This window comes from Ranitomeya variabilis, chromosome 3 (genome assembly GCF_051348905.1).
Source record: "Ranitomeya variabilis isolate aRanVar5 chromosome 3, aRanVar5.hap1, whole genome shotgun sequence".
Taxonomy (NCBI): domain Eukaryota; kingdom Metazoa; phylum Chordata; class Amphibia; order Anura; family Dendrobatidae; genus Ranitomeya; species Ranitomeya variabilis.
This window is the reverse complement of record NC_135234.1, coordinates 377,431,648-377,446,430: the sequence shown is the minus strand read 5'-3', so window position 1 is coordinate 377,446,430 and position 14,783 is coordinate 377,431,648. Positions and strand designations below refer to the sequence as shown.

General features: G+C 44.1%; 2 protein-coding genes across 8 annotated transcripts in view; one reads left to right on the top strand and one right to left on the bottom strand.

Annotated features, from left to right (window-relative positions):
• YARS1 (tyrosyl-tRNA synthetase 1) overlaps positions 1 to 10,894 on the bottom strand; it is an 89,294-nt gene extending 78,400 nt beyond the window's left edge. Inside the window, exons 1-4 of the mRNA XM_077295990.1 lie at positions 10,345 to 10,894; positions 7,705 to 7,799; positions 2,352 to 2,498; positions 2,086 to 2,261 (exon numbers count right to left, since the gene is read on the bottom strand). Coding sequence (XP_077152105.1) covers positions 2,086 to 2,261; positions 2,352 to 2,498; positions 7,705 to 7,761 — 380 coding nt within the window. The 5' untranslated portion in view covers positions 7,762 to 7,799; positions 10,345 to 10,894. The remainder of the gene's footprint in view (positions 1 to 2,085; positions 2,262 to 2,351; positions 2,499 to 7,704; positions 7,800 to 10,344) is intronic.
• S100PBP (S100P binding protein) overlaps positions 1 to 14,783 on the top strand; it is a 108,311-nt gene that overhangs the window by 33,812 nt on the left and 59,716 nt on the right. The window contains exon 1 of one of the 7 annotated variants that reach the window (XM_077295984.1): positions 6,025 to 6,154. The exons of 1 other annotated variant lie outside the window; for it this stretch is intronic. The gene's annotated coding sequence lies outside the window, so the exon portion shown is untranslated. Of the gene's footprint in view, positions 1 to 6,024; positions 6,155 to 8,738; positions 8,849 to 10,338; positions 10,567 to 14,783 lie in introns of those variants that run through there. 5 more of the 7 variants (XM_077295987.1, XM_077295986.1, XM_077295989.1 and 2 more) reach the window with 5 other exon arrangements.

The following is a 14,783-nucleotide window of genomic DNA, read 5'->3' as shown; positions in this document are numbered from 1 at the left end:
AGCCTGGCCAAGAGTACTGAGTAGATACATTCCAGGAGAAAGGTTAACTCCTAACATCCCAGTCAGCTCATACAGCCCATTGATATCTATACAGCAGTTTCTTTCTCACATCCCTCCCCCAACCAACCTCTGAAGAGATGCAGTTATAAATCACCAGCTCCACAGCTTTCAGAGAAGGTCTCCTGCATGTCTCTTAACCCCTTTCTGCCATCGGACGGAATAGTACCTCCGATGGCAGAACCCCTGTTTTGATGTGGGCTGCAGCGGTAAGCCCGCATTAAAGCTGGGACATGTTAGCTATTTTGAACAGCTGACATGTGCCCGCGATCCACCAGCACCGTTTAACTAGTTAAATGCCGCTGTTAAACTCTGACAGCGGCATATAACAAGCTCTTCCGGACGGAAATGCACGCACCGGTGACCCCCGTCACGTGATCGGGGGTCATCGGCATGACAAGCAGAGGCCTTCCTGAGTCCTCTATGGTTGTTAATGCCGGATTACTGTTGTTGATGCCACCTGGTTGTTGATGCCACCCTGTGGACGGCGCTCATAGCAATGCAGTAATTCTACTACATAGAGGCGATCTGAGCATCGCCTCTATGCAGCCGAGCCAATCAAGTTGTGCCAGCTTCCAGCCTCCCGCCTCCCATGGAGGCTAGTGAAACATGGGAAAAGTAAAAAAAAAAAAAAAAAAAAAAAAAATATATATATATATATATATATATATATATATATATATATATATATATATATATATATATATATATATATATATATATATATATTTTTTTTTTTTTTTTTTTTTTCATTCAAATCACAGCCTTTCGGTCAATTCAAAATTAAGCAATAAAAATAAATAAATAAAGATATGTACACATATTTGGTATCGCCGCGTTCAGAATCACCCGATCAATTAAAAAAAAAAAAGCATTAAACTGATCGCTAAACGGTGTAGCACTAAAAAATCAAAGCGCCAGAATTACATTTTTTTGGGTCGCCACAACATTGCATTAAAAAGCAATAATGGGCGATCAAAAGATCATATCTGCACCAAAATGGTATCATTAAAAACATCAGCTCGGCACGCAAAAAATAAGCCCTCACCCAACCCCAGATCACGAAAAATGGAGACGCTACGGGCATCGGAAAAATGAGCACATTTTTTTTTTAGCAAAGTTTAGAATTTTTTTTCACCACTTAGATAAAAAAGAACCTAGACCTGTTTGGTGTCTATGAACTCGTAATGACCTGGAGAATCAAGATGGCAGGTTAGTTTTAGCATTTAGTGAGCCTAGCAAAAAAGCCAAAAATGGTGGGATTGCACTTTTTTTTTGCAATTTCACCGCACTTTTTTCCCCTGTTTTCTAGTACACGACATAGTAAAACCAATGATGTCATTCAAAAGTACAACTCGTCCCCTGCAAAAAATAAGCCTTCACATGGCCGTATTGATGGGAAAATAAAAAAGTTATGGCTCTGGGAAGGAGGGGAGCGAAAAACGAAAATACCCCGGGTCATTGAGGGGTTAATCTCTGCTCTTGCTGTCACTCTGGCAGGTGGAGCTGGTGCTTGTTCAAATGTCTTGTTATCTCTGTGTGTAAATATAGTAATAGCAGTGTAGACTCTGACCAAACCACTGAATGTGTTATAGCAGGACCTGTGCTGAGTGTTGTAGTTCTACTAATACAATTCTACTATTCACCAGAGTTGTTAATCAATAAGTTCCCACCTTGCTATAAACCATAAAGTAAGGAAACTAATGAGAATGCATTGCTCTTAACTGCTCAAGAGGCAACTTGATAACACTAAGTCAACAAGGCCTACAGGTTTATATATAACCAGTATACTATATACAAAAAAAAGGTTGCACTCTACCATGCTAAAGCATGTCAATGTGAACTACATGACATTCACACTAGTTTGGATGTGCCAGTCAGTTTTTCTGTTACTTCAGTATACTATATAGCTAAACTGATTGCACGTCTCCTGTCTCAGAGTATGTTAAGAGAATCTCGGAATTTGCAGTTAAATACCCACATGGGCGATGATAGCACCTGGATGAATTCACCTTGCAGAACACATACTTGCTAAGCTGGTATTCGGTCCCTCTAACAAAGCACAGTCTCTCCAATGGCACGCCAATACTTTGTAACATGGCTTTAATAACATGCTCATAGTAGCGGGTACGAAGCTCCAGCAGCTCCCATGGGGCTTTCATGTTATCTAGATAGGCATGGAGGTCTGCAAACAAGATTGTTACCTACAGGGAAGAAAAAAAAACAAATATCTAAGTATACCAGTTCCTATTTTAATGGCTACCTGATACTTCTCTGGTAAAGTCAGTACCTACCTCACATCCAGCCTTTAGGAAGTCTGCAATTTTGGACATTGGCACAAAATAAGCTACATGGGGTTTTCCTGTAGTGGCGGTGCCCCAATATATTTTAAGTTCACGCTCCTTTAAGATCTCTTTTAGCTTATCCTCGCCAAGAACCTCCTACAGAAAAAAAATTCACAAGTTAAAATTGTAGGAACATTCATAGAGTATACATACAATGTACAATCATCTGGGCATAATCCTCACTCAGCTTCTCACTGGCCAGCTTGGCACGGTTTCCCCTACATAGGAAGAGACTGGTCAATCAAGCCACATCAGATGGGGACCCACCTAAAACACTAGTCATTCCATTTCTGGCTGGGTTTCAAAAGAGGTCTTTTCTGAAATGCAGCAGAGGTTTCAGCCCACAACGAGGGAGCCAGACCCTAATTGATGTAGCTGACGTTTGGCAGCATAAATCACCTTACAGATTTACTTTAGAAAAGCAATTTATTTTTCACAACTGCACTCCCACTTGACGATATATTTAATGTGCATAGTTTGAGAAATTATTTCTTTCAATCTTTGTATTGTTTTTGATATCTAAAACAGTAAAAAAGAAAACAATTTCCAAAAAAATGCAATATACAGAAAATATATAATTTGTGCACCACAGTACAGGAGGAGATAAGTCAATCAACAAGAATATACAATCATTGTCAAGATTCAACAGCTACCCACTACATACAGTTAGGCCCAGAAATATTAGAACAGGGACACAAGTTTGGGCATTTTAGCTGCTTACAAAAACAAGATAGTTATGTTACAAAAACAAGATAGTTATAGCAATATGGGCTTAAAATGCAGACTCTCAGCTTTAATTTGAGGGAATTCACCTAATTAATTAGAGTTAGAGTTAAGAATTACAGCTCTTTTATATATAGTGCCCTCTTTTCCAAGAGACTAAAAGTATTTGGACAATTATCTCAAAAACTCATTCGGCAAAAAAAAGAAAAGAAGAGTGCACTGGTGAGCTTGGGGACTCAAAAAGGCCTAGACACCCACAGAAGACAACAGTGGTGGATGATCACAGAATCCTTTCCATGGTGAATCCCCTTCACAAGTTCCACTCAAGGTGAAGAACACTCTCCGAGAAGTAGGTGTTTCAGTATCTAAGTCTTCCATGAAGAGAAGACTTCATGAGAGAACATACAGAGGGTTCACCACATGATGCAAACCATGAATCAGCCTTAAAAATATAAAAGGTCAGATTAGACTTTGCCAAAAAACATCAGAAGAAGCCACCCCAGTTCTGGAAAGGCATTTTTTGGGACAGATGAAACTAAGATCAACCTGTACCACAGTTATGGGAGGATGAAAGTATTGAAAAGGCTTGAACAGCTTACGATCCAAAGAACACCACACCCTCTGTAAAACAAGGTGGAGACAGTGTGATGTCATGGGCATGCATGGCTTCCAATGGCATGAGGTCACTAGTGCTTATTGATGATGTGACTGAAGACAAACAGCCGGATGAATTCTGAAGTGTACAGGGCAATACTTAATGCTCAGATTTAACCATATGCAGCAAGGTTTATTGGACGGCACGTCACAGTACAGATGGGGAATAACTCAAAACGTACTGCAAGCGCAACCCAGGAGTTTAAGGCAAAGAAGTGGAGCATTCTGCAACGGCCGAATCAATCACCAGATCTCAACCCTATGAATCATGCATTTTACATACTTAAAGAGGTTTTTCCATGAACAAAGAACATTTTAATTAATAGATCTTGGAATATAAATAAATTCCACAATTGGATGTGTTAAAAAAAAGTTCCTGTGCTGAGATAATCTTATACATGTGCCCCTGCTGTATACTGTGTAATGGCTGAGTCTGACTGTGCAGGAACATGGTCTGATCACACCACATCTCGTGGGCAGGGGAGGAAGCAAGAGAGAGAATACAGACAGGACAGCACAGGGTACAGCTCATTCTTTCTGCGAGGTTAAATATTTCACTGCCTTTTTTTTAATCAATGTTTTACCTCAAAGAAAGAAAGAATCAGCTGTAATCCCGAGCTGCAATATATGAGTACATTTTTGCCTCCTCCCCAGGAGCTGTGCTATGATCAGACCATGTTCCTACACAGACCACAAAAAACTTTGATAAAGGTCTGTTGACCGACACGTCGCTACAGGAGGCAGAATAAATGTAAGCTCCTATTTTTCACCATCCATTGTGGCGCTGTCTTTTTGTTTTTTGTGGTCTTGGTACTGTCCGGGATGGGCTCCCCGGTTTTGGACGTGCGCCCTTGTGTCTGCTGAGACCTTCAATCTATATATAAAAGGGTGCGGTTTTGACTTCCATTTGTTTGACTCTCATGTTCCTACACAGTCAGACACAGCCATTACACAGTACACAGCAGGGGCACATTTATAAGATTATCTCAGCACAGGAGCATTTTTTTTTTTAAACACATCCAATTGTGGAACTTATTATTATTATTACAAAATGTATTAAATTTAAATTAACTTTGTCTGAAAACCCCTTAAAAAAAAATTAAGGCAGAGAGGCCCACAAACAAGCAACAACTGAAGTCAGCTGCAGTAAAGGCCTGGGAGAGCATCACAAAGGAGGAAACCCAGCGTTTGGCGACCTCCATGCCTTCCAGACTTCACACAGTCATTGTCTGCAAAGGATTCTCTACAAAGTATTAAAAATTAAAAATTTTTTACGGTACAGTTATTTTGTCTAATTACTTTTGAGCCCCTGAAATGAGGAGGCTTTGTGGAAAAATGGCTGCAATTCCTAAATGTTTCACAGGATATTTTTGTTCAACCCCTTTAATTAAACCTGAAGGTCTAGCTTGATTCCTAGCTCCCACTCTACATTTTAGTCTCATTCCACCTTGCCTTGCTGCCCATGTTTGTTGGTTCCATCATGCCTTGCATCTGAACCCTCCCTCAAAATGGGATTTGGGCATATGAGCAGAAGGGGCCATAGACGATAATGGTGCCATCAGAGTCAACGTGTTCTCTGTAGTGTATTATTTTGGGGTGTATACGCCAACTGAAGAAGGACACTGAGGCGCAGTCTACTATGTGAGCGTGTCCGCCTCCAGTAGGCGTATAAGCCTGAAAATGATGCACAACAAAGCACATGTTAACTCTCCCAGCACCATTATAACCAATGGCCCCGTTGGCGCATATGCCCAAAGAGTGGGATCGGGCACAAGCGCCAACAGCACCACTGAACGTGGGCAAGAGCACAAACTAAAGGGAGCCTTATTCCTCTAAGCCAGACCTGGGTAAAATGCGTTGCCGGTGGGCCACATGCAGCTCTCTGTCCCTGTTAGGCCCACGAGCTGGGACAGCCAAAGGAAACAGTGGCCTCCCTCACCATGCGGTGCCACATGCCTGACATCTCAATTTCATTAGTATCTGCAGAAGGAAAGCTAGAGCCAGTAAGATTCTCTATCTCCTGGGAGGTCATTATCCTCCTCTCTATACTCCTCTAAGGAGACCATAAGATGATAAGTATATGACAGGCTGAGGGCTGAACTGTGGGCTCCTAGATCGTAACTGTGTGACCAGTGTTTAGTCATCATGAATAACTGTGATAGAGTTTCTGCCCCCTTGTGGAGAACTTGTGCACTACAATCTATGCAGATTCATCATACAGGAAGTTCTGGTGACTGATATGTTATCACCCCCACACTTGGAGAGAACGGAAAGTGAAGTAATTTAATTCTCTAGAGGTTCTCGATGAGATAACATGAACCAGAAGAAAACACAGAATCCATGAATTTTCAGACCGATAGGAAGAGCTAAATAAGGTAATCTTTTCATAAATTAATGGGGGGGGAGAATCAGTTTGAGAATAAAAAAAAAATAATAATTGTGCTACTTTAAAGAGTAGTTATCTTATTACTAGATGGTTGCCCGATTCTAACGCATCGGGTATTCTAGAATAGGCATGTCCACGTAGTATATTGCCCAGCCACGTAGTATATTGCCCAGCCACGTAGTATATTGCCCAGCCACGTAGTATATTGCCCAGCCACGTAGTATACAGGACAGAGCCACGTAGTATATTGCCCAGCCACGTAGTATATTGCCCAGCGACGTAGTATATTGCCCAGCCACGTAGTATATTGCCCAGCGACGTAGTATATTGCCCAGCCACGTAGTATATTGCCCAGTGACGTAGTATATTGCCCAGTGACGTAGTATATTGCCCAATGACGTAGTATATTGCCCAGCGATGTAGTATATTGCCCAGCGACGTAGTATATTGCCCAGTTACATTGTATATTGCCCAGTTACATTGTATATTGCCCAGTGACGTAGTATACAGCAGAGCCACATAGTATATTTCCCAGTGACGTAGTATATTGCCCAGTGACGTAGTATACAGCAGAGCCACATAGTATATTTCCCAGTGACGTAGTATATTGCCCAGTGACATTGTATATTGCCCAGTTACATTGTATATTGCCCAGTGACGTAGTATACAGAAGAGCCACATAGTATATTGCCCAGTGACGTAGTATATTGCCCAGTGACGTAGTATATTGCCCAGTGACATTGTATATTGCCTAGTGAAGTAGTATACAGCAGAGCCACATAGTATATTGCCCAGTGACGTAGTATACAGCACAGAGCCACGTAGTATATTGCCCAGCCACGTAGTATATTGCCCAGCTATGTAGTATATTGCCCAGCCACGTATGACACAGGTTAAAAAGGGCATCATATCCCTGTTAAAAAAAAGAAATAAAATAACAAAGAGTTATATACTCACCTTCCAGCGAAGTGGTTACCGACGCTGCTGGTGTGCTCCGGTCCCAAGAGTGCATTGCGGTCTCGCGAGATGATGACGTAGCGGTCTTGCGAGACCGCTACGTCATCATCTCGCGAGATCGCAGCATGGAGCGGACAGCGGAGCGTCGCAAGCGGGAAAGGCCTGTTGTCAATCAGGGGGCTGACGGACGGTGAGTATATAACGATTTTTTATTTTTTTATTATTTTTAACATTAGATCGTTTTAGTATTCATGCTGCATAGGCAGCATGAATAGTAAAAAGTTGGTCACACAGGGTTAATAGCAGCGGTAACGGACTGCATTACACCGCGGTCCGTTACCGCTGCCATTAACCCTGTGTGGGGGCAGACTGGAGGGGTGTATGCGGGCGCCGGGCAGGGAGTGCGGGGAGTAAGGAGAGGCCATTTTCTTCCGGACTGTGCGCGTCGCTGATTGGTCGCGGCAGCCATGACAGGCAGCTGCCGAGACCAATCAGCGAACGAATAACCGTTACAGACAGAAGGACAGACGGAAGTACCCCTTAGACAATTATATAGTAGATTATTATGGAAAAGGTACTTACTTGCAGGTTGCGTGTAATCAGCTCTACCCTTCCTTCAGGAGTTAGACAATCACCCATTCTGACTTGTTTAATGGGCCCCACCTAGTATAAGAATGCTAGAAAAAAAAAGTTATATAACATTTATTTACATAGATAATAAGCCCCACAAAACTTCTGTCTAGCCTATGGCATCATGCATGGCTTCCCAACAAATGCAGCTCAAATTCTAAAATATTAAAGCTCAGGGGCTGTGTAATAAAACGTCCCACAACATGTGTGATACTTTACTACAGCTGCCGAACAGCATGTGGGTTATTAAAGGGTAATTGAAAATTCATCTGCAGGTTCAGGTTAATCATTTTACAACAGCCTGTCCGCTGATGGTATCAGTAAAAAGGAAACTGTCACCAAGTTTTACCCATAAAACCCCCTCTTACTACGAGGTACAGTGTAAAAATAGCAATCTAAACTGCCTAAGTCGAAAAACCTTCTGAACCGTATGCTAAGAGCATTAACCACTGGGTGATTCTGGCAGAATTGTCACCAAGCCAGCCCATTGTCCTTTGCTTGATGTTGATGACCGCAACGTCACCCTCAAGCTGCTCCAGTAGAGAAACTTTTGTACACCTAGGAAGCGTTGTTATTCCTACAATGTGCCAGTCCCCATCTGATGGGGTCATCAATAGCCTACGCCGTCTGGACGCGGGGGGGGGGGGGACCAAGCCTACACCATCAGGACGCAGGGGCCAAGACCGCGCCATTGGGACATGGGGCCAAGCCCGAGCCATCGGGACCAAGCCTGCGCCATCGGGACGCGGGGGCCAAGCCTGCGCCATCGGGACGTGGGGGCCAAGCCTGCACCATCAGGACGAGGGGCCAGCCATTGGGACACAGGGGGCCAAGCCTGTGCCATCGGGACGCGTGGGCCAAGCCTGCGCCATCGGGACGTGGGGGCCAAGTCTGGGCAATGAGGAGTCAAGCCTAGAATGTCAGTGATTATTCCGCCCTTCAAAAACAAAACACCCACTATGCATACACCAGTTCTCCGCTACAACAGTTGTGGATGACATCGGAGGCATCAGCGACATCAAACAAAGGCTGGCTACATGAAGATTCTGCAAAGGTCTTTTCGTGTCATACATCATGGTGGAAAGGGTCTATACAGGTAAAGTGATAGACAGGTTCTGAAAATAGGAATACTAATATTTTTGCGCTGATGTCAATCACATTGAAGTATTATATTAGAATGGATAGTGCAGCAATTTTCAGGCACGAGGTGCCGCAGTGGTTGGTGATGCCAGGCCGGGGGGTATTGACAGACGTGGTGATAGGCTCATGCACTGTATGGATGCACCAATCTACTAGTCTGGCAGCGATTGGGGCACGTGGCCATTTACCATTGCGCAACCGTTGGCATTTCATAGTTATAAACATCTAAGCAAAATGTATTTAGGCGTTATACCATTTATTATACAGTTTTTAGTACCTATGGCAAAATGACAAGAATAAGGGGCACGGTTACACTTTTGGTGTTTAGTACAGCATGGTGATGACTGCATTATCGCATAGAAGTTGCAGAAGGGTCACGTATCCTAATCCGATCATCACTGCCTAAAAAAGTGGAACAATCTCTTATGTCACCCCCAAAACTCAAATTAAACCTTATACATTCATGTAGGCGGCTTTTAGTAGCCCCTAATAAAGGAAATCAGATTTCACTCATTTCTCGTAAACATTTACTTTTGATCTATAAATGAAGGGACCTCAGTGGACCTTTCCGCCTCGTTACCATCCTCCACCTCTCCTAGGAGCGGTGCCTGCAGTGACACTGACACTGCTGGAGAGGAGAGCTTGCAGCGTTAGTGCTGTCTGCAGCGGCCGCTCACTGTACACAGGCTCACAGCAGTGGGCGGCTGGTGCGGACACCATCTTCTGGCTGGTAAACACACCTGGAGATCTTTCTATGCCCGTGTGTCTCTGGGCCGCCATGCCCAATTATTGCATATGGTGCTGTGCGTACGTGATATACATACAGTCATATAGTACTTGGGAAGCACAGCTGACCCGATGTGCCCGTGGCTAGCTGACCCGATGTGCCCGTGGCTAGCTGACCAGACGTGCCCGTGGCTAGCTGACCAGACGTGCCCGTGGCTAGCTGACCAGACGTGCCCGTGGCCAGCTGACCAGACGTGCCCGTGGCCAGCTGACCAGACGTGCCCGTGGCCAGCTGACCAGACGTGCCCGTGGCCAGCTGACTAGACGTGCCCGTGGCTAGCTGACATCTGTAGCCAAGGTAGACATTAGCATGCCAGGCCCTTTATGCCATGGGGGCCACAGTAAAGTAGAAAGCACATATGTTACAGCACATTAGTGCCAGCCTGGCCTATAGCTGCCATCACATCCCACTGCCTTCCGGGAGCCCCCATGGCAGTCCATCAGCTGGGCAGCTCGCGCACTGCAGACATACACAGCCATGGTCACTACCGCACAGTATGTCAGCATTCACACCTGCACTGCGGCCACAGATGTCTGCACTGGATCACCCCCCCACCGCTGCCCACCCCCACGTCTGTCAGACCCATCAGCCCGCATCCACAGTCCTAAAACCTGAGCTGCCAGTGGGACTCTCCGCCCTCCCGGCCCCCGGGCCGGACCTCTTACCGGTACACGTGTTACTAGCTGAGCCCACAGTTCCCAGTCGCCGCTGATTGCGTCAGACCGTCAGATCGATGAGCTCGACACTCGACTGGCTGGGCCGCTCCTATTGGGTAATGTGATTATGGTGATCTTAAAGGCGCAGCATGCAGCGGTAGAGCTGGTAATGATATGCCGTCGTCACCGGTAGTGGAAAGGTACAGGTGGTCTCCGCGCAGGCACGGTGCGGTGAGAAGTAACGGGGGTTTGCCCCGGAGCTGGACTTGGAGAATTGGTGGAAACTTGAGCAAAGTTTGTCAGTGAGGGCGGGAATGGCTGCGCGTTCAGTGAGCTCCACTATGTATAGCGGCAGAGCTATGTACGTGTTCTGGCTGTCCGCAGACACGTGGGGGTCGTGCTGTGTGCACAGCGGGGCTGCTGGGGTCTCCCCCTCTATAGCGTGTACTGGCACTATGGGGAGACCCCACTACATGCAGGGGCATGTCCGGCACACACAGGCTGAAGTTGGTTACTTGGCCATTTATTTTCCTGCTTTCTTATATGTGCACACGTAGGAAATGTGGTGCAGAATTTTCTGCTCTATAAATCTGCATGTGCAGTTTCTGTGCAGTTTCTGTGCAGTACAATGTAAATCAATGTGAAAAAAAAGCTGTGCACATGGTGCAGAAAAATCTGCGCAGAAACGCTGCAGAACTGCACAAAAGAAGCGACGTGCACTTCTTTGAAATCTGCAGCGTTTCTGCGCAGATTTTTCTGCACAGATTTTTTTTTTCACATTGATTTACATTGTACTGTAAATCACAGTGCAGTTCTGCAGCGTTTCTGCAGCAGAAAAATCTGCAGCAGTTCTGCACCAATTCTGCACTAAATCTGCATCGTGTGCACATACCCTTAACAGGTTTCAGGGTATGTGCACACGATGCAGATTTAGTGCAGAACTGCTGCAGATTTTTCTGCTGCAGAAACGCTGCAGAACTGCACTGTGATTTACAGTACAATGTAAATCAATGTGAAAAAAAAAATCTGTGCAGAAAAATCTGCGCAGAAACGCTGCAGATTTCAAAGAAGTGCACGTCGCTTCTTTTGTGCAGTTCTGCAGCGTTTCTGCGCAGATTTTTCTGCACAGCTTTTTTTTTTTACATTGTACTGCACAGAAACTGCATCAAATCTGCAGATGCAGATTTAGTGCAGAAAATTCTGCACCACATTTCCTACGTGTGCACATAGCCTAACAACAACAATGCCAGTTATAAAATGCAGAGAGGAGCCCTGATGTGACTGCGCTTAATAGAATCAACGGAAAATGTAAAGCTGGCACAAATCTGGGCATCACAGTGGGCACTGAAGGGCATTGCTGAAAGGGTTAAATTATTTTACCTCACAATGTGGAAATGCACCGCATCTAATTCAGGTCCCTGCTGCCTGGCCCAAACTGGTAGGGTGTATCAGAACTGGCATCACAGTGGGCAGACCGCCAATTCTCTCACCTTGCTGCCTGGTCTGAAGCCCACGACCCATTTGGGCCAGGCTGCAGGGACCTGAATTTGAGGTTGGGAGTCACTATCTATATAATGGTGGGTGACAGCAGTTTCCAAAAGTCCTTTAACCCTTTCAGTAATGCTCTTTGATGCCCATTTTTGTAGCTGCTTTTAAATGTACTCGCATCAGGTCACCTCGCTGCATTTTTTTTTTTTTTTATTATTTTTTTTTGTTTTGTTTTTTGTTAAAGGTAATCTGTCGCCACATTTGACCTATCTAAACTATTAACCCCTTAATGACCGTAGCTGTTTTTCGCTCCCCTCCTTCTCAGAGTCATAACTTTTTTATTTTTCCGTCAATATGGCCATGTGAGGGCTTTTTTTTTGCGGGACGAGTTTTACTTTTGAACGACATTATTGGTTTTACCATGTTGTGTACTAGAAAACGGGGAAAAAAAATTCCAAGTGCAGAGAGATTGCAAAAAAAAGTGCAATCCCAAACTTGTTTTTTGTTTGGCTTTTTGCTAGGTTCACTAAATGCTAAAACTGACCTGCCATTATGATTCTCCAGGTGATTACGAGTTCATAGGCACCTAACATGTCTAGGTTTTTTATCTACGTGGTGAAAAAAACCTCCAAACTTTGCTGAAAAAAAAAAAAAAGCGCAATTTTCCGATACCCGTAGCGTCTCCATTTTTCATGATCTGGGGTTTGGCGAGAGCTTATTTTTTGCATTCCGGGATGACGGTTTTAAAGGGAATCTGTCACCCCAAAAATTGTATATGAGCTGCGGCCACCGGCATCAGGGGCTTATCTGCAGCATTCTGTAATGCTGTAGATAAGCCCCCGATGTAATATATACAGCCCAGTATGGACCAAAGAAAATACGATCTCATCCACACGCTCATAGCAGTGTGTTGTATGTATCATAAGAAGAGATCCTATCACCAATATATAACAAGGACACTCCTGCAAGCATAGATAAATACCATAAAAATAGAGTACTCGTCCAAATCTTTTTTGTAAAAAAGATATAAATACACTTTTTATTGAACCAAATCAGTACAAATATAACAGCAAAGTAACAAGAAGAAATTCAGTAAGGGAACAACTAGAAACAACACTGAAAAAACAGTGATATCCCCTAGGTACATCTGCAGCTATTTCATATGTAAAGTGCAAATTAGTGCATGTCTCAAAACAGAGAGAAGGTAGGGAGAACGGGTGACTGTCATATTTCATATAGTAAGTCCCACAGTCTAGATAGCGGTCAGGTATCGTGCACCAGATACCCCCACCCAGATCCTCCAATCTTACCCATCATGCAGAGTACCGAGGGGTCACCATCCACGCCCCAACGCGCGTTTCGCGTTAGGCTTCGTCAGGGGGCAGTGCACTAAATCTGCATCGTGTGCACATACCCTTAACAGGTTTCAGGGTATGTGCACACGATGCAGATTTAGTGCAGAACTGCTGCAGATTTTTCTGCTGCAGAAACGCTGCAGAACTGCACTGTGATTTACAGTACAATGTAAATCAATGTGAAAAAAAAAATCTGTGCAGAAAAATCTGCGCAGAAACGCTGCAGATTTCAAAGAAGTGCACGTCGCTTCTTTTGTGCAGTTCTGCAGCGTTTCTGCGCAGATTTTTCTGCACAGCTTTTTTTTTTTACATTGTACTGCACAGAAACTGCATCAAATCTGCAGATGCAGATTTAGTGCAGAAAATTCTGCACCACATTTCCTACGTGTGCACATAGCCTAACAACAACAATGCCAGTTATAAAATGCAGAGAGGAGCCCTGATGTGACTGCGCTTAATAGAATCAACGGAAAATGTAAAGCTGGCACAAATCTGGGCATCACAGTGGGCACTGAAGGGCATTGCTGAAAGGGTTAAATTATTTTACCTCACAATGTGGAAATGCACCGCATCTAATTCAGGTCCCTGCTGCCTGGCCCAAACTGGTAGGGTGTATCAGAACTGGCATCACAGTGGGCAGACCGCCAATTCTCTCACCTTGCTGCCTGGTCTGAAGCCCACGACCCATTTGGGCCAGGCTGCAGGGACCTGAATTTGAGGTTGGGAGTCACTATCTATATAATGGTGGGTGACAGCAGTTTCCAAAAGTCCTTTAACCCTTTCAGTAATGCTCTTTGATGCCCATTTTTGTAGCTGCTTTTAAATGTACTCGCATCAGGTCACCTCGCTGCATTTTTTTTTTTTTTTATTATTTTTTTTTGTTTTGTTTTTTGTTAAAGGTAATCTGTCGCCACATTTGACCTATCTAAACTATTAACCCCTTAATGACCGTAGCTGTTTTTCGCTCCCCTCCTTCTCAGAGTCATAACTTTTTTATTTTTCCGTCAATATGGCCATGTGAGGGCTTTTTTTTTGCGGGACGAGTTTTACTTTTGAACGACATTATTGGTTTTACCATGTTGTGTACTAGAAAACGGGGAAAAAAAATTCCAAGTGCAGAGAGATTGCAAAAAAAAGTGCAATCCCAAACTTGTTTTTTGTTTGGCTTTTTGCTAGGTTCACTAAATGCTAAAACTGACCTGCCATTATGATTCTCCAGGTGATTACGAGTTCATAGGCACCTAACATGTCTAGGTTTTTTATCTACGTGGTGAAAAAAACCTCCAAACTTTGCTGAAAAAAAAAAAAAAGCGCAATTTTCCGATACCCGTAGCGTCTCCATTTTTCATGATCTGGGGTTTGGCGAGAGCTTATTTTTTGCATTCCGGGATGACGGTTTTAAAGGGAATCTGTCACCCCAAAAATTGTATATGAGCTGCGGCCACCGGCATCAGGGGCTTATCTGCAGCATTCTGTAATGCTGTAGATAAGCCCCCGATGTAATATATACAGCCCAGTATGGACCAAAGAAAATACGATCTCATCCACACGCTCATAGCAGTGTGTTGTATGTATCATAAGAAGAGATCCTATCACCAATATATA